The following is a 23,661-nucleotide window of genomic DNA, read 5'->3' on the forward strand; positions in this document are numbered from 1 at the left end:
CCACAGCTACATGCACACACATTTGCACTGACTACAGGTATTGCAAACTGGCAGTGTCTCCAGCTTCTGGAGGGCCACCAAGGTGACCTTCTGGATTAAGAAGCTTGATCATCCCCCTCTCTCCCTTCTTTCAGGGCCTCAAAGGAAGCATCTCTCATTGTCATCACACCTAATAAAAACCTGGTTTATTAATTTCAAATTGTCAAAACGCACTTGTAAAAGTAATGAGATTATCTAAGTCCACTTGTTCTAACATACACACAATTTGGTTAAAAGAAAATGGTTTAAGAGATAGAGACACACAGAGTTAAGAGATTTTCTGGTCCTCATGCTGGAAAAGACTGGAGATATATATATGCCTTTAAGAATCCCTCAGCACTGGTAAAAAAAAAAAATTCCATGTGGAAACTTCCACTTTTTACAGGAACATCTTCAAGTAAAACAGATGTCTCATGCAGGCTTGCAGAGGTGAACTTGCTCTGGCATGGAGTTTCTGCCAACGGAAGAACAAAACCTTTCCTCCCTGCTCCTTGTTTCAGAGGTTTCGAGCACCAGTGCAAGGCAATGCCTGGAAGACTTTGGGAGGATCAGGGAAACCACTCACAACTGACCACGGTGGGCCTGCCAGCAAGAGTCAGAAAAGCAGGAGCCACCCAGACTGGCCAGACCCTGCCAGCCCCCGCAGCACTGGCCAAGCCACCTCCAGCCCCATGGCAGTGACAAGGGCCCTGATGAACCTGGCTCTGCCTGGCATCTTGCAAATCAACCACCTGGGGAAAAAGAATTACAGAACAGAGCACTTAGTTTATTACACAGTAATGACAGTGTCAACCTATACAGGCTGGTATATCAATCCTAATTTAAGGAAAGCTAATTAAGTGCAGTGCTCTTTGAGCAGCATCAGGAAGACTAATTAAAGCAGACAAGCATGTCTGCAGAGCAGTTAGTCTTTTTACCTTTAACAGGACCTAAAATAAATGGCTGGTGCAGCAGTAGAGGTAAGATAAGTAGTCTGTTGGTGAGCTGGAATTACCGTCATGGTAATTAAAATGTTCACAGATCACAGGACTGCAACAGCAGTTTGTTTTACTTTGTGCAAATACATACATCTATGTATACATCTATGCTAAGGTATCCACAAGAATCAGCAGAGAAAACACTGCACAGTTGGTGCCTCAAAGATTGGTACAATATATTCATTTTTGCCAGTTAAACTGCTCAGAATTAAACATACCACTTAGTTTAACCATAAAATATGAACACCTACGACATCAGGAGATTACAAATTCCAGTGGTCAGGGCTCACTCTTTGCTCAGGAGAGAGGCTACCTGCAGCAGGATGAAGCACTGCAATGGCAAACCACAGGCTCAGGCTGTATTAGAGGCAAGGTTTCTGGCATGACCACCCAGCTGGGCACAGCTTGGGTGTTAACAGTGCAGTTTTCCTGCTGCTTGGAGAAAAGTGCCAGTTTTGTGCACATAGACAGAGCAGCACCCTACAGATGCTCCTGTATAACTCAAAGATCTTCGCAAGCAGCAGCACACACATGAGCCAACTCACCAGTGGAGACATGGAGCCCAGATTTTCAGCACTAATAAATGCCAACAACATGAAATATCAGTCCAGAGAACTTCATGTACCCACTAGAGCTTCAGAAAACCCTTCAGGAAGCAAGACATTGTCCTTACCAGCTGGTGTAACCTTTCATGGCAGGCAGAGGCCTTAAGAAGCAAAGTATGACCCAGCTATTCAGGAACCAGGCAAAGCAGAGGATGGAGGAATTTCACCCCAGGCAACACAAGCATAAGTCAGCTGGCAGCCAAACCATGTCCACGCTCCTGTGTGATACAGATCACCACTCCTCCTGGTCCTGGCAGCAGCCACCACCATCTCAAGTCACTCAGGCTGAAGGCCCAGCTTTGACATTTGTCTGAACTTGGAGTGCTCAGGAATGAGGCTGTGGGCAGAATTTAGACTGCCAAGTCTCATGAGAGAAAAAGAGAGAGATTCTTTGCAAGAAAATCAGAGCACCTAAGGAAGGTGCTGAGCAGGGAATTACTGGAAGTCTTCCAACAGGAAACCCAGACACAGAGGATGGAATAGAAGGAAATGGAAGGGAAGTGAATGAACTGGAACAGAACAGAACTGTTTCAGTTGGAAAGGACCAACAACAATCATCTGGTCCAACTGCCTGACCAATTTAGGGCTGACCAAACCAAAGCACGTTGTAGTTAAGGGCTTTGTCCAGATGCCTCTTAAACACTGACAGGGTTGGGGCATTAACCACCTCTCTAGGAGACCTGTTACAGTGTTGTACCACCTCCTTGGTAAAGAAAGGCTTCATAATATCCAGTCTAAACTTCCCCTGGTGCAGCTTTCCCACCATTCCCACAGGTTCTGTCACCAGGGAGAAGAGATCAGCACCTCCCTCTCCACTTCATTGTGTTAGGAAGCTGATAGAATTAAGGCACCTGAACGTAATTACCTCATTTATCCCCCACCATTCTGACTCCCCTCCCAAGGGCAACTTTCAGACCAAAGCAGTCTCCTGTGATGTTCACTAGACATTTACAGACCAACACATCCTAAACAACTACAAAAGAGAACAAAGAACACACCAGAAGCCTGAAGGTGCTGAAACCTGCTGTCTGTGAATTCCAGCCTTCAAGACCCAACCAGCTCCCTGACACCCTGCCCACCCCAGGCTCTGCTGTCATGGCCCGCAGTCCCTCCAGTCACCCAAAGGCTCCTGAAGCACCAAGCTGAATCTTTTGCAGAAATATCAGCCCATTTCCAAAGTCCAGGCTGCTTCAGCTGGAGGTGAGACAGGAATGACCAATGTTTATTAAAGTTTCAGCAGTACAAGCCTTCTTTAAACTTGAGTATGTCAGTGCTAAGACACAGTACGACTGACTGCATGTCTAGACACTTGCAGTGCATTTACATTCTTCTAGGGACTCCTTAGATTGTCCTGTTCTCTCTACTTTGTGAATACACACAATAGCCCGGTGGGAGTGAAAGCTCAGCCTCCTGGTTTACCCTTATTAACTCCAGCTCAAAGCTGGCATTTTAAAATTAAGCATAGCAAAGGCACTTTTAGAATCTTAAAGCTCTTCAGGTCATTTCTAAGACCCTGCTGAGCATCATCTTGCAAAAGCTAAGCAGACACCATTTCTCAGAGCTGGAAACAGTTGTTTTAATCTGAGAACAGGCATCCTAGAGCTGTCAACTCACTCCAGTGAATGCTACTAACATTTTTTCACACAACAATCCCATTGTTATGGCAACCACAGAAATCAATCTCGTTCTTCAATCACAAGTAAAGCCAGCTCAAGCACAGTGTCGGTGCAGGTTTGTAACAAAGTGCCAATAAGCAAAGGATCAATCTGCTAATATTCATCACTCAAATCAGGACAGAGTACCCTTTCTCCAAGAGACATTTCAGAGGCCAATCAGTGCCTGAGCACTTGAGACTTCAACATCTCACTCCTAAAGACATTTATTACTTGTAGTGTCTACCACATTTGTCACACTTGATGATGGCAGATTTTAGTTAAAACCCGAGTGGCTGCTTCCAAGACAGCCTCTTAAAAGGAATATATTTTAAAAATATGCCTGCAAGAGAAGTACCCTGACAAATCTCTGATGGCAGTCTGAATGCCCTGTAACAGACTGACAAAGATACTTGACACATCACAAAACTCTTTTGGCATGGTGCGTAAATTTAAAAATGAACTATAATTATAAAATAATTGGAAGCAAAAACTAATCCCTCCAAACACTGAGCGTTATAAACCCCAAAATAATCCAGCAGAGCACAAAATGCATTGAAAGCCCAACTTCAAACCAGCACTACTCTTTTTAATTTCTCTGTGTTTATGTTTTAGCTAATGTCCTGTCCTGGTTCAGAAAACAGACCTCAGTCCAAGAGAGCAGCTGACAATGACTCCTGGTGTATTACACATCTACAACAATAAACTTTTACATTTTCACCAGGGACTGTTCACTGGATTGCTGAACCAGAACCAATTATTCCTTCTATTTATCCTTCTCTTCTTTCCTTCATATTTATGGCCTCCAAGTAAGAGGGAAGACAGAAAAAAAAGCACTGCAGTCTTATACCTATATAGCTTGAAAAGCCAAAATATATTTATAAAAGAGATCAGAGTCTCTGGGAGGCCAAGCACCAGCAGTATTTCCTACATGTCATGCTGTAATTGTGCCACAAATATAATGAGTTCTCTGCACCACCGCTATCCCACGCAAGAAAGCAAAGTGTAATTGAAAATGCACTTGCATTATAGAAACTATTTTAATCATAGATGCACAGGGTGAGAAATGGAAGAGACATTAGGTCATCCAGCCCCCATAGGTCAGAGCCAGGCTGCTCATGACAATACATTTGCAATGACTTTCTCCTGTATGCTACCAAGCATCTTTAGTGATGGAGTTTCCAGCCCTTTCTTTAGCAGTCTACACTACAGTCTATTTTGGGTTGCACAGGAAAGGCTTCCTCTTTGTTTTACCTTACTTGTCCTTATAACACCCCTTTCTATCCTCCCAGCATCGTAAATGATTCTCACTTTTCATTTCGGTCCACATATTTTTAACTATCAACTACTATATCTTTCACAAACTTCTAGTTTCAGTGTTGGCAGATACACATTGAACAGTTAATCCCTCCTTGTAAATCAATCTCTTATCTCCCAGAATATTTTTGCTAGTCTTTTCCAGACTGTCCCACTTCTAATCCATGCTGTGATATCTCCAGGACAGCTCTGCCTCATACACTTGCATTTGGGCCATCTCTATTACAATTTATGGGTTGGTTGGTTTTTTTATGGAGTGATCTGAGAATAACCTGGTAACAAAGATCCAATCACCCAAAAAGTGAGACAGATGGACAGGTTAAAGCATGTTTCAGATCACACCATCAGAGTGGAACACAAGGAAAATATTGTTCCTTGTAATGACCAGCCTGTCCTAGTGATCAGCTCTAAAATACCACAGCAGGGATGCACCACCTCACCAGCTGGAGTAGTTCTGGGTTTCTTCAGCTACAGCACCAGAGACAGATACCTGGGTTGACACCAGGACTTGGACACTTCATCTCTTGTCCACCCTGTGCTATCTGACATACACAGGGAGAGCAGGACTCCAGCAAAGCACTGATATCAAGTAAAGAGGCAGTATTTGGCACACCTGAACTGCACCACTTAACACAGATAAACATGAGAGGCTATGGCACTTTCCAAACCCTACCTTGTGATCCAGTGGAATCCAGTAAGAAACAGAGACACTTATTTAAGATTTTATCCTCATCTCCTTTTGTTATTCCCTCCACTTCTCAGCATAAAATAAATATCCAGGCAACAACAAGACTGCACGTATAACAATCTAGGTACAAAAGTTATTACTGTTTTTCAGCTAAACAGATTTCTAACAAAGCAAGGTTAGGTGTGATGGCCTACAAGATCAGAAAGCATCCAACCATACACCACCAATTCTGCTTGAAGCTGCACTTCCAATGATCACATGTACCTTCCTATAAGGAAAAAGGTAAAGTTGCCCAGTGTGTCTCTACACCAGGCACTGGTAACAGCATCTGAGAGCACAGACCATGCATCAGCCACCACAATTGCTGTAGCTATACTGTAGTAGAAAACAGAGAGGAGGACCAAAAGAAGCCAACCAGAAGCAAGGAGCTGAATCACATCACTGGGAACAGCACCTTGAGCATATATTTACTCCAGAGCTTTACTTACTCAGCCAATGGCAGAGAAAGGAGCTAACATGAGCTTTCCTCATCAGTCCAAAAATGGTACAGTCCCCCAGACTGCCTGGAAAGCAGAAGTAGCCAGAGCAGGTACAGTCACTATCACCAGGTTCTGGAATCAATCCTATTACAAAGGAACTGGATCTGACATGCTTAGACATCACTGAGTCATCCTTTGTATGTCACCTGTGTATCTAATCCGATGTATCTCTTATGGAGAACATTTAATCAGTCACAGAACAGTTCAGTGAGAGCAGAGATCATAATCTGGCCCTTTTTGTGTCTCCACTCCAAGATAACAGTCAGTTCTGAAGCAATGTTGCTTATACATTTGCTAAACAAGTCATTTCTCAGTTTCCATCAGAAACCAGAGCATATTTACATATCCTATTATAGCTGAGTAAGACTTGCTCTACTTAACACTAGCTTTTTGTAGTGGAAAATCTCCAGGAAACAAGCTGTTTAACGATGTTTTATCTGCCCTGCACTCATTCCTAACTAAAGTTGTCCACCTGCCTGGGAAAGACATCTGTTTCAGAGGCTGACTGCTTTCCTCCAACACCCCTTGCACAGCTCAAGGCTGCCATTTTTACCATCACCTCTAATTTTATCAGCCAATAATCTCCTTGGGCATCTACAGCAAAGACCATGCTGTCAAACCCTTACTATACACAGTGCTAATCCCTGTTACCAGCTGTAACACTCCCTGAGAAAGAAATAAATGCAAAGTAAAGCTGCAGTGTGGGTATCAACAGTGCTGCAGAGCCTCCCTCCCCAGTGGGCAGAGGGACACAGCAGAGCACCTGTGCTCTTCTTCCCAAAGGAAGGATGCCGCATTTCTGAAGGGGCAGCCAAAATTACAAATTTGGCCTTTAACAACTTGGATCAATTGCAATTGAGGTTCTGCACTGAAATAGCAAGATGCAAATTTTAACTGAAAGTTTCATTGCATTCATTTGCCTGCAAGGGCAAAGTTTAGTAACTCTGCCCTGCAAGGGAAGCAAGTGAGCACTAATTGCCTCCTGCCAATGCAGTGGATCCTTGCTGGCCCCCTCTGCTGCCCTTTCAGCCTCGTGGGAGGAACAGCCCTTCAGAGGGACCTCAGCAGAGAAAGGGGACTGATGGGAATCTCATGAAGCTCAAAGACAAAAACAGAGTCCTGCACACTGAGAGGAACAGCCCCATGCACCAGCACAGACTGGGGAAGAACCAGCTGGAAAGCAGCTTGGCAGAAAAGGATGTCCTGATGGACAAGTTAAACATGAACCAACAAAATGTCACTGCAGCAAAGGCAGCCAAGAGCCTCCTGGGCTGCACTAAGAGAAGTGCTGCCAAAAGGCCAAAGGATGCATTCCTTCTATCCTTCCCCTCTGCTTGGCACCTGTGAGATCACAACTGGAGTGCTGTGTCCAGTTCTGGGCTCCCCAGTACCAGGGAGATGTCAACAAGGAGCTGCAAGTTTGCTGAAGTGCCTTGACAACGATTAAGGAATCAGAGCATCCAACCTACAAGGAGAGGCTGAGAGAGCTGGGACTGTTCAGCTTTGAGAAGAGAAGGCTCAGGCAGGGAAATCTTTTCAATGCGAAAATACACCTGATACAGGGAGTAAAGAAGACAGCAAGACAATTTCCAGTGGTATCCAACAGGACAAGACACAATGGGCACAAAACACAGGAGAATGTACTCGAAGGAAAAAACGCATGTTTTTCTGAACCCCAGAACATGTTCCTCAGAGGGGTTGTGGAATCTTCATCTTTGGAGCTATCCAAACCACAAAGGGGAACAGCCCTGAGCAGCCTGCTCCAGCTAACCCTGCTTTGAACAATGGGGTAGGTGTAGATGATCTCTGGATCTGCCTTCCGAGCTGAACAATCTGATGATTCTTCAGAGTTTAGCCCTGCTCAGCTGAAGTCAGTTTCTGCTCCTCAGAACACATCCATCTTGTAGATATTTCAGCATTCCCTGCCACAACACCCTTTCTCTGCTCAGTATTTTTAGCTCATTGTTTTGTATTTTGCCAGCTGAGAAACTGCAGTTTGTAATTTTACCTTCAGCTTCATATTTCTTCTTAAAAGTGAATACAATGTCCTGTTTATAATAATAAAATCACTAGTTGGCAGGATGACATCAAATGGAAAAAGAGAAAGCAACTGGAAAATTTAGAGCAAGCAATTTTGAGTGCCAAGTTTCACATTTGTAATAGTCCAGCGGAGGTCAACAGGCTCACTTATTATTAGGCAAATGGTAAAGAAACAGATATCCTCTAGTTCTTCCATGTTAGACTATATAAACCATCTCTACTTGAACAGGTTCTAACACTTTCCAAAAAAGTGATGTTATACATTTTCCACAGTAACACCAACAATGGGAGACAAGCAAAATGCAGAATTGCTTTACAAAGAACAGCCTTTTTTCTCTCTCCAATATTTAGGTTTTTGTTTCCCACTATGATTGGACTTTCCTGGCTTTACTTTCTTGTCCCAGTTAAGCAGTAAAGGAAACAAAAAGATATGAATGAAATTAGAAACATTTGGAATGAGTCTTAGAAATAGCTTTTGGGTTTCTTAGATTCCTGGCTAGAGCTCTTCAAATGGCCTCCTCCTCCCTCTGCCCCCAGCTCCTGCACCCACCTCTGAAATTTGTATTTCCTTCTTTGCCCTCACCCCTCTTTTCTTCAGGGGCTACATTTTGTCCCAAAGCAAACAAGGAAATGAAAATTACATGCTGTAACACTGGAAAAGACCAGAAAGTGGCTGAAACTTTGCACCCATCAACATTTGTCTCTATGACATTAATCCTCCACTGTTTCCCTAAAAGCAGAAACCAAACACTTCTCAAACTTGTAATGAAACAAATACAAATTCCAGTCAACCTGAATAATAAAATCAGCACTCCAGTCCTATCTGTATTATCATATGTAAAGTCTCTGGAAGAGAAGTTTCCTCAACCACACATTCTGATACTTCATGAACCTTCATGCTCTCTGTAAAATTCAACTGCAGGATGCAATTCCAACACCTAATACTTGCCCAGTGCTTTTTTTTACAAGTTTTGGGTGCTCTTTAGAAACAAGTAAGCTGGGAATGCCTGTGAAATACTTGTCTAATTTTACAAATAAACCCATGCAGGTGAGAAACAGATGTCCATGGCAAAATTGTGTAAAAGTGGCAGAGCAGAGTGTTATGTAGCTAAATCATGTCAAAGCCATCCACAAGGTTTGGATCTTTTCTGCCTTAAGTAATATTAAAATATTATGTAAATCTTTCTTTCTGAGCTATTAGTGGAGAAGTGAGGGGAAAAAAAGATCTCTTGGAAGCAATTCTACACAGGCTGTGTAGGTGAGATCACACTTGCTGTCCAAACAGAATATGCATGGCAAGAACAGGCTTCCTGTAAAACTGAAAGACTTGCAGGAACATTAAGGAACATATTTACAAGATGGCATGGATAAAATGTCTTTCCCTCTTGCCCAGCCTCAGCAGCTTGGTGAAACACATTGTCTCACTTTTATCTACAACCACACTCACAAACACCTCTGGTGCAGAGCTGCTCTCTGCACGCTCCAAACTCTGACTCCCAGACCACACCTCGGACACGGGTCAGCAGAACACACAAACTGCCTTTTGAGGAGGAAAGGGTCATTTCCCAAGACAAAAGGAAACAAGGAAAAGTTATCTCAGGAAGAGGAAACACACAAAAATACAAGACATTTTTTGGCTCTCAGTTCCAAATGCAACTTTTATACATGACACTAGAAAATTTACAGTCCTGTATTACAGAACTGCAGAGGATTTACTAGAGGTGAAGTACTTTTAGCTAAACTCTAACATGTGTTTATTCTAGTTAAGCAAGCAATGTGTAAACTGAATTAGGATGAGGTATTTACAAGTGTTAACATGGCTGTTTTAGGAGAAAAAATGAGTTTTTATTTCACTGCAATTAATTATATTATACTCTCAGACTACTGTACAGTAATCTGGGAAGCCTGACAGATCACCATGCACAAAGTACAGCAAAGATGGGCCCTCACAGAGGCAGGTGTGTGAGATCCCCTGGGAAACAAGGCAAACTCAGATGTGCACTCAGAACAGACACCCAAGTTCAGGTGTGCTCCTCTGGATGCCATCCTGGCCTGTGTGTACTGGCCTTTTGTAGGACAGGGCAGACCACAGCACACTTACTGCTGACAATATGAAAGCTGATATCGAATAACAAGTTAAGGCCAAGCTACCTTGGGACTTGTCAAAAACAGTCTCAAGGTCTTCTGGTCTCACCCATCAGAGATGCTAGCCAGGTCTTCAACTACCTGACACCACCTCACTACAATTCATACAGAATTTACTAATAAAATTAATTTTCTTTCTGGGTAAACAAACCCCTTTCTGTGAGGAAATGACAAGGAAGACTCACCTGTATTTTCTTTTCCATAACTAGAAATCTCATGTTATCTCCATAGTGTTTAGACCACAGACTGGTTAGTCAGCAGTGTGGCAGTTGACATTAAAAGGATTAGGAAATTAAGCTCAAATAATTGTCTTAAAAATTTTGACTGTTAAATGTTTATATTTGAGAGGATCAAAAGGAAATCTACTTTGTAGTGTGCTCTGTGGTCAGGAAGGGGCAGAGAGGGATTTAAATGGCTTAACCGCAAAACTGTTATCACCTTGATAAGTCCCAGTGTAATAATTCAGCAATAAAAGCAAGAAATGCACTTGGAATTTGTTTCCAAAACTGACTGTCTGTCTGGAGACAAGTCAAGCTCTTTATTTGCTTAAAAGAACTCGGTCAGAAGAAACAGAGAAGGCTACTGAACTGTAGTCAAGAATATAAAAATAAGCACTTTCAAGTGACATCTGAACAGCAGCATTCAGTATCTACTTTTTTTATGCTACCTGAAGCTTGCAATCTGAATCTGGTATCTGAGTGTTAGCATTAGTCAGTCAGGACTGTGATTTTCTGCTGAATTATTCCACTGTATGGCAGTGGAAATCCAGAAAGCTGAAACAGTAAGGAGGCTGCAGGCTCCAGAGCAAAATTAGGTCCAAAGTAACACCTGGAGTACAGGTACAGATACAAATACATTTTCAGCCTTGAAATAAAAATGGCTGCAGTTTATCAGCTTATATGCTCAAATTGCTAATGTCCATACCAGTAGCACAGATAAATGAAGAGGAAGAGGAGCTTACTGCATATATACAGGTGCTTGTACCAGTGCAGTGTCCAGAGGAATCAGCCTCCTAGGGCTGCTTCACCTCAGCATTACACAGGACAGCAGTGAGTCTGCCAACTGAGTCAGGATGCTCCAGCATAAGCAAGGCTGGAAGCAGAACACATTGTGTCTTCTCAATAATGTATTTATTGTTTGCCTGCATCATCCTTTATTGCTAAGGTTCTAAACAATCCTTTTTCTTTGGTCTTTAAATCTTTTCTAGTAAGGATGTCTCTAAAATCTGACACTTAGAAGTGTAGCAAATCCACTAGTTTTAGGTATTCCAGCAATGTCAATGTGCCACTCAACAGGCTGTGAAGTTCCTGAAAGCTGGTTGGGAGCACCATTGAATTGCAGGGTTGGCTGATGTGAGGTAGGTGGACAGTCTTTATCTGTCTTAAGTCTCAGAATAACAACGTCCCAGATCACTGATCTGCCAGGCATTCAGAAAATCTCTGCTATAAAATTACCACTAAAATGCATAATACATTCCAGACAAAGTCATAAAGCTTTCAGATGAGGTGCCGAACACCAAATTTTCAATAGTTCTTTTGAGGAAAAGCCTCTCTGTCTCACAAAATGCTTCTCCAAGTAATTGATCTTCTGGATTTGTCGGTACTTTCAAACATAGCTTCTTTGTGTGCTTTCTAGCACGGGTAAGGTATAACATGATACACATTATAAAGTCGGTGCCTTTACAAAATGTGATGGAAACAAAACAAAATAGCACAACCCTGCACCAACCCAAGGAGTGTCAGACCATGCTTTTTGTTGTTACCTTAAATCTCTTCTTTTGGCCAGCTCTGCTGGTGAGATAACCCAGGGCAGGTTCTGGGGAAGACATTCCAGGACTTCAGGGGAAAAGTCAGAGAAATCCACACCGTACTCCGTCAGGATCCCTTCTGTTTCCGGCTCGATCTCTCCAGCCTGTCCAAGACTTTTGCACAACTGCCTGTAGAAAGAAAGGGATGCTTTTTTGAAGTGTATAATTATTACTGTCATGTTGCTCCTGTCCCCACATAGAGGCTGCTGAGCCCTCAAATACACTCTTTCACCCATTCACTTCTCCCTGAGTCTTGGCAGAGGACTTAGCAGGAATTCAAACCATAAAAAAGACACTGCTGGAGATGCAAAACACTCACCAGGCACTACCCTGGGCTGGTTTTGCGTATCTCATTTGAAGTAGATGTTTTAAATTATTAGGATTTTGTGAAGGTAAGAAAGTTTCCAATTTTAGAGAAAAACACATCCAACACGGATAAGAAAAGCACAGCTGTCCACACAGGCAGCTCTAGAGTTACACATGGCTGCCCTGAGACCCTCCCTCCTCTCCTCACCACTGAAAAAGGTGACCAACCTCTCCTACCAAAAATGAAGAATAGATTCACACCAAATACCAGAGAGCTCCACGGGGAGCTCAGTACATGCTCTCCATCCCAAAGGACACACATCTCTGCCTGGGCAAACCCATGCTCTGTGAAGACAGAGGTGTGAAGAACGCACACTACCTCCCACAGAGGCAAACAACACACCCAAGATCACCTTTCCAACCATTTTCCAGGCTCCTTCCAGGACCTCAGCTTTCCCAGTCTTTTGTTCCTCCTCTCATGGCTAAGCAGAAGCCTCTGAACCCAGAGCTAACTGGAGAGGGGCCAACAATCTAGAAACAAGTCCTAGAGTGGGGAAATTGTCCCCCCTCTGCTAACAGTGCTTGATGAAGTACTCTGCACACGTGTGGATGAGGTTGCTGCTCTGTTGTGCTTGGAGAAAGTTTCCATCTGCTCCAGTGCAAACCCCAGCATGGATCTGTCCAACAGCTCTGGTGTCAAACAAGGCTCAGCTCTGCACACTGTGCAAAGCAGGACTCCAAAGGAGCGAGGCATTTGTGCCCCCTCCAGCTGATTACAAATATCCCGTGAGAACCCATGTCACACAGTGCCTCCCCCTGTCCCCCTTCTCACCTTTAGAGTGCTCTACAGTACACAGAGTTACCCCGTGAGAACCCATGCCACACAGTGCCTTCCCCGTCCCCCTTCTCACCTTTAGAGTGCTCTACAGTACACAGAGTTAAATTACTTTTTATTTTTTTAATATACTGCCATTAGGCCAATGCACATTACAGTCAATGGAGATAATGTTCCTGACCCAAGAAGATTACAACTGAAATTAAGGCAAATCCATCAAAATATGACACAAAAGAGAGGGGTAATAACACAGCACAAAAACTGCCACACTAATAAGTGTTTTTCCACTGCATAAAATACACAATCATTATATTGATCCTTCTGCTTTAATTCCAATGAGTGAGAACAGACACTAATTACTTTCCTAAATTGGGGCCAAAACAGTGCACTTGTTATTTGGACAAGCAAGATGGTCTCAAGGCTTCAAATGTGCCATAAAAGCACAGAACAAACCCCAAACTCTCAGCACAAGCGAGACCATCTTCTTTATGGGAGCAAAGCTCTTTCTTCACAACGGGAAGGGCTGTGTAATAAACCTGTCACATTGTGTAATATGCTGGAAAGGATTGCTCGCTTCATGGTGTGGTAAATTGTAGAGTTCACATCGTCTAGCTTTAAAATAAAAATGAAAACAAGGATAAAAGATATTTCCCTTTATTGTTTCAATTTTATGTACAAACTGTATGGCAGAAATATGTGCACATTTGGCATCATGGCTGAATTCTCTGTTCCTGCAGCTGGGTCCCAGTCTAATCCTTATTTTAATGTAAATAAATGAGGCATCAGTTTTATCTCCCTCTCTCTCAGCAGTAACAATAAAACAGAGAAATCACCACTTCATTTCCAACGTCTGGTGCAGAGCTGGGACTGAGCAAGGATGAGCCTGTGGGTCTACGGACCCACCAGCACTGCCAAGGATGGAAAAAACAAAACAGGAAAAGAGGGGACACATTGCCCTTCCCAGCAGAAATGTCAAGAACTCGAGTCTTAGGTGTCCCTTCTCTTGGCAGGGCAGATCTGGGAAGTGCACCGGGAGGGCGGCTGGACAGCTACAGGACAAGCCATGGAAAGCACCTCTGAATGCCAGAGTGCTTTCCAGCTCACTCTTGAAACCCATGTTCCTCCTGATCCGTTTACTGAAATTAGATTACGAACCATAAGGGGTTTACCCAGAGGTTTGATATAGGACTAATATTTTTTTAATAGTAATTAACATTTGATTTACAGTGTTCCAGGGAACATTTCCCAAGTACCTTGAAATAAAAAGTGTATAACTGACTTTAATTGGGGCCATGTTACAGTCACACAGGCATGATGACTTGCATCAGAGCAAAATCTGACAGGACAGCATGTGATCAAAGGTAATGCATATAGGATCACCGATGGCCCTGGAGCAACAGCCAGGCTGCAAAATCATTCCTGGGGCTCCACGGCCACCAAGGGCAGCAAGAATAGTTCAAGAGGCTTATAAACAACCAGGGGCAGCGGGCCCAGCAGTACTCAGACGTGCACTCCCAGGGAGTCACAGTGTCTGTGACACCCTGGCTTGCGTGCATCCCTTTTTTTTTTAAATGTCAAAAGGTAAAAAAGAGTTACAATGGTTACAGACGCAAACATTTCTTTTCTGTGACGCTGATGGGGAGCATTACCTTGAATTCCTTGAATACCCTTGGACTGATGTCAGACATGGTGGTAGTGTGCACTGACTGGAACATGCCATGGTTGGGGCAGAACAGGCTATTTCTCCAAATCAGCCATAGCTGCAAGATTGCTGAGCTGCTCCAAGGTGTCCACTCACCAGAATCTAACCTGGGGCAGAGCCACCTTCAAGCTGCTATCCTCTCTCTCATGGTGACACTCATCATTCAGCCACCCATCTCTAGGAACATTTGAGATCTCTTCACTCCAACTCCACTGAGCTGAAACTGGCCAGTTTATGGTTATATGATAAGAACTCTCCAAAAAGACACAGCAGGATTACATAAGGCTTGTTTCCTTTGAAAAGCCAGGCAGGCTCCCACACTGGAGTGAATAACTTCGATTGAGAACGTAACACCCTTGCTCAGTTTCTCCTGGAGCAGATTTGTCCAGTCATCCTACATGGAGGGCTTCTTTCAGCAGCAGGAGAACATCCCACACATAAGCCACCAGTCCCTAAGAAGGCTTGTACAGAAGAGGTGACAGCAAAGAAGCCCCACTGGGTGTTCCCACTGCCCAGGGCCTGGAGCTCAGACAGAGCTGCACAGGCTTGAGGAAAGCCTCAGGTGCCAGTGGAGACATGAGAGGGCTGCAGGGCTGAGCATCAGAGGGACAGGGAGCTGTGCCATGGAACCCCAGTGCTCAGAGCACAGCCCAGCCCTGCTCCCCATCACGGAGCTGCCTTCCTTCAGCTGCCAGGCCATGTCCCATCGGAGCGCAGGAGCAGCGTGGTGCTCCCACCAGGGATGGGGCTGTCCCACAAGGTGATTTTTGTGCCAAGGGAACAAAGCTTTACTGAGAGACACCCCCATCTGCAAGAAGGTGTTTATTTTCAACAGAGCTACACTGCTCTGTTGAGAGGATTGGACCTTCCCTTGGTATCTACCAAGGTTATTTCCCCTCACACAAAATACGCTTTTAAATTAAAAAAAAAAAACAAACCAACAACAGAATAAAATGCCAGAGATTAAAAGAATTCCAGCCACTCAAGAGGCTTTAGAAACAGCAGCAAGTGAAATAACACCCTGCAACATTTCATTTTATTGCAAAAGCTGGAACAAATCATGTCACCTTGACAGACCAATATCTAAGACCCCGAGCTAGAATGGTCACAAGCCCAATGTGACACAGAGGGAGTCGGTGATTCCATGCTTTTCTATTAGTTGTTTTTTTCATATAGTCTCCTCCATCATCACATGTGGAGACAAAACAATTCCACCTTAACCATCTGCAAAAGTGCAGAGACATCTGGACTAATACTCCAAACAACCCTGGACTCCAACAGTCCCCAGAAATAATGGTACATGGCAGTACTTGCAGTATTGCTCTGGAAAAGGAGAATGTTTTGGAGCTAATTTGCTTTACCTGTTACCTGAAGCAGGTACCATAATATAGCATTTCACTGCCAAGGTAAAGTCACCTCACATGCAGGAGGAGCACAGCAGCTCAACTGGGGGCACAGCCAGCATGACCTGGAGCCATGAGTTCCTCCTCACTCCTTCCCAGCACACTCGGGGTGACAGGGTGGCCTTCGGAGGGGACAGTGTCACGCTGGTGACCACCAGGTGGCAATCATGACACAGAAACGCACCCCCCTCCCCAAGGGACCTCCAGGGACTCTCCGGTTGCCCCTGTGCAGGTGACCACCCTGGGTGGCCAGTGCCACCACCAGACTCTTGGCAGGGGCATGTCACTTCTCCACCCACACATGGTCACTGTGAAGACCAATCTGTGTCATTAACTGTGCTTGGGAACCTGGCACTGAATCTCCCAGTGGAAAAGGAAAGCTGAGGAAGGTGCATGACCAGTCTGGGAGAGTTCAGCTGCAGGATGGAGAGTACCTAGAAACACCCAAGGCATCCAGGGGACATGACTGCCAGCCCTGGAGGGAGTTTCCCTTGTCACACTTCCAGCAGACAGTGCAGGGCAATGACCAACACACTCTCTGTCCAGACACCTTCAAAACCATGGGGGTGCTGCCAAAGGCATATCTGGAACTTTGTGGGCAGAAGTAAGAGGTGCACAAAAAAGTTCACAAAACAAAGCATGTAAACAGCTGCAGATCACCTGCTCTTCTCTCCTTCAGAGGGGCCATGACCAGCAACACAGCTCATTATAAACAAGGCAACATGGCTTATAAATGAGCTTATAAATGAGCCCAAAAGCAAACAGAATCCTTTGGGACCTTCAAGAGGTTTCCTTGTCTTTCAGCATTTAAACAAGCATTATTTATGGCTGAAAACAAAAGGGGTCACCAAGGTTTTATGCTCCCATCTCCTCAAGGTTCTTACTGAAGTGCAACCAATTCCCAGAGGAAACTACTATGTATGAACACAATCATGGACATTTTCTTTCCTGACAACACCCTTTACATCTTGGAAACGATCAAACCAGACAGATGAGAATATCCAATACTGTCAGAAGTACAGACTAAAGACACACACATTAGCCAATAAAAAATATATTATCCAACCTCCTAATTTCCCCTGTTTCTGCTGAAAAGGGGGTTTGTTCATGACCAGAAGCCAAGCAGTACAATCACCCTCCAGTCTTTTCTCAGTTGGAGTCAAAGAAGACAAAGCAAATCTCTGGCAGTAAGAAACTTATTCTCAGTGAAGTTCACAGCGCAGCCAGACCCAAGTTAAGTGGGGCTCAAAGGGAGGCCACTGCAGTTCATGCACTGCAGTTTATCTAGGAAACACTGAGTGACTTCATGGCTCACGTGGCTTTCAAGGAGCACACATGAAACTTGCTATTACTGGGCACACAAATCAGCTACAACTGATAAACTCTGTGAAATGGGGACTTGAGTTTACTTTTAGTTCTAGGGCTGATAGATCTGTGCCATCACACTTATTCTTAAAACAAGTTTTCTCTAAGTTTGAAGCTTTACCAGGAATTTGAGCTGAGGACTCCCAAACCTGCAGTGCTGATACAGTACATCAGCTGTGCTACCCCATCAGAACTGCTCTGCAAGGGGAAGAGAAAACTGGACTTTATGAACAACTCCCACTACTGCACATGCTCCAGATTACATCCAGATGCACCTGTAAAATCTGACCACAGCATGGCCACAGAGTTATCTGCTCTGTATTATCAACTAAACCAGGATTACTAAGTATTCCCAAAATAACTGAATAGATTGACCAACATCCTCCATTTCTTATTGAGACCATTCTACAGAAACAGCGTGGCCACTCCAGGTGGGAGTTTGGCACCCCACAGCGGTTCCAAAGGAAAAAGTGAAAATGCTAAAAACCACTGTCTTCTTCATGGAGAGGCAAAATAAACTTGCAATCTGGATCCAGCCCAGCACAGGCCATTTGTGTAGCACTGGCTTAAAATTTCCTTCTTCACAGCACTGCCAGCAATTTGAACTCTGGACAGTGATGACTTTACAGTGTCTGATGAAATACACAGAGTGCAACACCCTTCTCACATGCTTCAGGAGGGAATGAATCTTCTCCTGATTTCTACTATTCCTCCTTGAACCAATGCAACTTTAAAACCACAAAAATCTGTGACTTCTTTCTAATTCTTACCAGCAAAGGCGTAAAAACTGAAGATGAGCCTCACAGCCACTGATCTTCCCTGGCAGAAGGGAAATGTCTGCACACTGTGTACTACTCTTCCACACAGGGAGGAAAGACAGGAAGGCTGCCAGCACCCCATGGTGCTTGTGCTGGTCAGGCTGAGCACGTGTGCTCCCCGTAGACCATGCACTCATCAATGCTGTGATGCACCAGCACTGAAGCAAGCACTCGAAGAACTTAACATTTATGAGATTAACTAGTGATGAGCTATCCTACATCCCAACATAATTTATCCGCCAGAGGGACAGAAGACAAGACAAGCAGCTTGTTAACAGATTTCTGCCAATACTGTTTGCAACAATTAGGTGAAACATTAGGTAAAACATTAGATGAAATTAGATGAAAACAAAAATTCCAACTAGAAATGTCAGTCATCTCTACTTCTGATGGCAGCCACATACCCTGATGCAAAGTTGCTGTCTTCTTTCCAGTCCACGATGCGACAGATGAAGAGCATCTGTGAATAGGTCTCAGGCTTGGTCACAAAGTCTGGAGGGCAATCAGCCAAGGGCACGTAGACCCTGGGCACTCTGTGGTCCACAGGTGAGAACATGGCACACCTCTTGAAGAGTTCACTGTTCCTGTCAGCCAGAAGTTTGATGAAACCTGTAGCTGCTCGAGAATGCTTCTTTTCCAAAATATACACCACCTGGGAGAGGCAAGAGTTCCTACAATTAATACCTTCAGAGAAACTTACTTTATTTAGCAGAATAAGGACACCCAAAGGCTCAGAAGAGTATCTGGAAAAGTCACAAGGTCTATATCTTGTTTTCCCTGTATGTGTGTGTGCATTTTTTAACTGAGTACCTATTTACAATGTATTTTCCTTGCCATCTTGCTCATGGCTATAGAAGAGCTAAGTGCTTTCCAAGTGCTAGTTCTCTACAGCAATTTTCTTGATTACAGAACAAAACCAGACAAGAAGCAGATGCTTCCAAATGCAGGGAATTAGCCACAAAATACAAGCAACTCCTGTAAAATCTTTCATTTGTATTCTCGGCCTGTGATTTCAACAGTCAGCACAGAACAGGCCAGTCCAAAAACGGTGCCGCTGGCAGATCCAATGCTAACCACAGGAAAGGATGTGCTGTTGGGAATTTGGCAGTTCTCTCTTTCTCTCTGTGCTTTCTGAAGTTAGGGGTTATTTTACCTTTATACAAGATGGCTTTGAAAAGAATAATAAATTACAATATCACTAAATAATTGTTCCAGAGAGGTGTTCATCCAGGCTATATTTTTGTAGACCATAATAAATCACTGGATAACAGAAACATTATAGCTAGTTTCCTAAGCTTATACAGAAGAGTCCTTCCAGAAGGTTTCAGGAGCTGCACCTCTGCACAATTCTGAGCGCTGGAATTGCCACACTGGATGAGACCAGAGCAGCCCAGCCAACAACAGGACCAGAATCAGAGGCTGTGAGGGAAAGCACAAGACGTGGAAGAGACCTGACCCAGTCTGACCCAGCAGCCCTTTTCTGGTCTCTTAACATTCAGAGATTGACTCAAATCTTGAATCAACAGTACTAGCAGCCTTTCCAAAGTCTGTAAGAATTAATTCTGACAACTTTGGATATCCTGACACTCATATTAGTATCCAATCTTTTTCCTGAATCTTGCTAAGTAATTTTGCATGACAAACAAAGGGAATTTAACCTAGCAAAATTGGTAAAAATAACAAGTCACTTGATTTTTATCAGATCAGACAATTACTCTCTCTGAAATGGAGAATGAGACTCAAAGATCAACAGATAGAGGCTACAGGGAGGCCAGGGCTGGTCTCCTTCAGCCTTTGGGAGTGCACACGTGCTTCCTTGTCACTCTGCATGGATTTACCTTGGCTGTCCTTTGAAGAAACTCATCTGGGAGGAGCCTGGGATCATTGACCTTGGGTCCATCATCCTGCTTTGTTCTGTGCACACCAGTGACCCCAGCAGCCTTCCCTGCATCAAACACACAGGACAGTTACTGGAGCACATTTCCATGACAAATTTGTTTTGAGTCTTTGCTCTAAAGCACAATACAATATGCATGTAGTAGACTTATTTGAAAGGAAAAGGATCTCTCAGGTGTTAGAATTGCCAAGCGTGTAGTAATAATTATTTCTCTGGACTACAACAGACAGCAGGTACATGTTCACTTACCATATGCAAATGTGCTGAAAAACAACAAAAATCAAAATAAGTCCAACTCTGTAAGTAGAACTATAACAGTCACAACAGACAAAGCAGTAGAAAACAAGTTTATTAAATACTAAGGGCTAAGAATTTTGTGGCATTTCTTAGTTGCAGTCATTAACATTACATAAGCAGTCCTTTCCTACATACCTTCATTAGATATTTAATTTCCTTTAAAAACATTATGCAGGGTTATAAAACATGTGTTTATCTTTGAAACTGAAATCATATCTACTAAGCCGACCCTCTTCACCCACGGATAGGTTATGAAAAGCCTTACAGAAGTAATCATTACACATGACCAAGAGGTTCCTTCCTCCAAGATCTCTGCACCAGATGCTGATAATATTAAAATCAAAAATTTGTAGTTTGAAATTTTCAAATATTCAGGTATCTGAGTTTGGGAGCATCTGCTACAGATGGCTGGTATTTAATGTTTACAAATATCCAAAGTGATCTTTGCTACGGAGAAGGCTGGGACTGGGCTGTTCTTGAGCTGCATCCCTGCTGAGAGCCTCTGGTTGCTGCTCTGCCAGAATTTCTGGGATGGAAGCATCCATGTGCTCTTGTCTGGAGGGCTCAGGGGAGATGGCTGACTTTTTCATTTGTATGGTAATCACATCCATCTTGAGCACATGTGCTAAAATCAGGCCTAGAGTGTTCAAAAGAAATCCTGCTTTCCTAAAGAGAGACCATGGCACTGACTGCAAGTTTCAAGGGACACAGCTGTCACTGCTTCCCTTAGAAGATACGAGATAAAGCAACATTTTGCTGAAGCCTGTGCTGCAGGAGGCCAACGGCAGTCACCCACGTGAGACAGGCTGCAGAAGCAGTGTGGTGACACGCAGAGCCTGGTCCCCACTGATGCCTGTCTGTCCCACAGAGCTCAGCAGGGCTGCAGGTGACACGAGGGGCGGCTGCAGCGCTGGGGCTGCTGCTCGGGAAGGGGGGCAGTGGGACAGCAGCGTCCCCAAGGGCTTGGCTGTGCCCCACCACCACCAGGGCACGTTCACAGATGGCTGTGTCCCCACAGAGGGACACTGCACTGCCTCCAGGCAGTGTTACCCCAGCAGTCGCTTGGCAATGATGGCTTTGCTCTAATGACAAACTCTGATTCTCATATGCTGCTAATTATCCTCAGCTTTGCCTTCTGATGTGCTCTTCCTCTCCCCAGAGATCTTTTTCTAAGTGACTTTACTTTTATTTTATCTTCATTGACTTGCTAGTAATGCTGAGAGGAGAATGAATGCTAGTAATGCTGAGAGGTATTTAGGGGTTTAAATAAAAATCTACTTTTCTTATAAAAACCCCAATAATAGAAGCAGCAAAACCATTTCTGATTTACTTCTACTGAAATGAACTCAGACTTGCCAAAACCAGCATTACTACAGGATAAAACCACCCAGAGCTTCATGGTGACAAACAAGGTAGGGGAAAAAATTGCCTGTAAAATTGTAAGCAGTTAAAAAGTGGGGAATACCAAGGTTAACTGATTTTCTTACCTCCTCTAAGGTTTCTGCCAGCTAAAGGTCATACCAGGCAATCATTTAGCAAAAAATGAAAGCCAGGAGCCATTTTGTTTTCTTATAAATTTTCAAGCAATCAGTTTATGGCGTGTCAATCCTAAAGACAGCCTGGGCAAAGAACAAAATGATCTGGAACAAAGGAAAACTGGACGGGGCAGAGGACACGGGGAAGTTGGGAGCCTTCCAAAGGTCATGCCTCCAGGCACACCTGCCACAAGCCCTGGGCTTTACTGGAGTGAACTCTCCCCAAGGAACAGCACACGCTGGTGGGAAGAGAAACCAGAACTAAACATGTTTTGGAAAAAAGCAAGAGCTGCATTCACTGCTCTCCCAGCGTAGCAGAACAGCAGCAGTGACTCAAGGTTCAGCAGGCAAGAATGAAAAAAGCACCCGGAGCCACATGAGGAACATGTCCTTGTTAGCACTGCCTTTTTTCCACTTATCCTTCCAATGCCCATCTCTCTGAAAAGTCACTTAGAAATTTTCACTGAAGCAGTTTTCTCTATTAAAAAGAGGCCAGCAGGGATGTCCTGGGGAGGTCACACACACACACATGCAAAAGCACAGGAGCACCAGGATGCAGCTGTCACAGGAGAACAGCAAATGGGTGGCTGAGTCTTCCTGGGCCTGGGCTGGGGCACTGCCCCCCTTCCTGCTGAAGACAAGCCCCATGTGAACCCAGTACAGATATCAGAAAGCACCCAAATTCCCACCATGGCAGATGAGAGAACTTGTCTTTTCCTTCATGGCCATCATCAACCAGGGCCCTTTGGCTGGCTGGAGAGTGTCTTCTTCTGTGGTCTCTCCAATTTCAGCATCCCTCCCAAAAAATCCTCAGATTATGAGAGACTCCAGCAGGCAGAGTCTGGGATCTAAAACTACTCTACCAACAGAAAGAAAAAAAAAAAGAAGCTAATCCCAGCCATCTACGTCCTACCCCTCTTTTTTAACCAACTTCAGTATCTTAAATACCATCACACACATTTACTAAGAGCAAATGCTCCTGAAAGAAAGGAGAGGGAAGAAGAGACATGAGGAACTTTGTACTCCTGGAGCTAAGAGATGTAGACTTCCCTATAGCTTGTAGCTCCTCTTTTTCAAGTTAAAATTCTGTTGGTATCAGGGCTACATCTACTGCTCAGGGGTCTACAGCAGCAGAGCATCAGCCATGAGGAATCCCAGTGACAAAACCTTCAGCTCAGAAGGGACAGCTACCCAGATCCAATGTCCACCTGGCTCAACTGTCAAAGTACTGCACAGGAATCTCAGTCACAGCAGCAATAATCTACCACCAGAGCACGATACCCAAGTTCCCTGAATACATCTCTGACAATCCCCTTCCGTCACTACACATCCTCCTCCTCTTCAGTGGAGCTGAGCACAGAGGGGCTGTAACAGGGCCCCATTAGAGACTGATGGTCTAGAAGATCTCAGCTGGGAGATAAAAACATCTCCCACAACAGGGCAGAGGCATGGAGGCAATCCTAAAGGAGGGATAACTTGCGAGAGGAGCAGGATTTTGTGCTGGGAAGGTGGGAAGAAACTCCTTGCATTGTGCCAAACTAAAAATGAATTATTCTGACCCCTTTACTGCAGTGGTTATCCAATGACCATTCAATATTTCCACCCTAGGCAAAGACATGTTTTCTGAGAAAGATTTACTATGTTAGCTTGGGCAGTACTTCATAAGCTTATCTTACAGTGAAAACACACTTCAG

The 23,661-nt window shown here is 44.1% G+C and overlaps 1 protein-coding gene across 2 annotated transcripts in view; it reads right to left on the reverse strand.

The window, feature by feature from the left end:
• DIS3L2 (DIS3 like 3'-5' exoribonuclease 2) overlaps window positions 1–23,661 on the reverse strand; it is a 181,269-nt gene that overhangs the window by 91,089 nt on the left and 66,519 nt on the right. For both annotated transcript variants that reach the window (XM_039713783.1, XM_039713782.1), the window contains 3 exons: window positions 20,077–20,183; window positions 18,643–18,890; window positions 11,765–11,938 (listed from right to left, as the gene is read on the reverse strand). In XM_039713783.1, coding sequence (XP_039569717.1) covers window positions 11,765–11,938; window positions 18,643–18,890; window positions 20,077–20,183 — 529 coding nt within the window. The remainder of the gene's footprint in view (window positions 1–11,764; window positions 11,939–18,642; window positions 18,891–20,076; window positions 20,184–23,661) is intronic.

This window comes from Passer montanus, unplaced genomic scaffold (genome assembly GCF_014805655.1).
Source record: "Passer montanus isolate IOZ18808 unplaced genomic scaffold, ASM1480565v1 scaffold29, whole genome shotgun sequence".
Taxonomy (NCBI): Eukaryota; Metazoa; Chordata; class Aves; order Passeriformes; family Passeridae; genus Passer; species Passer montanus.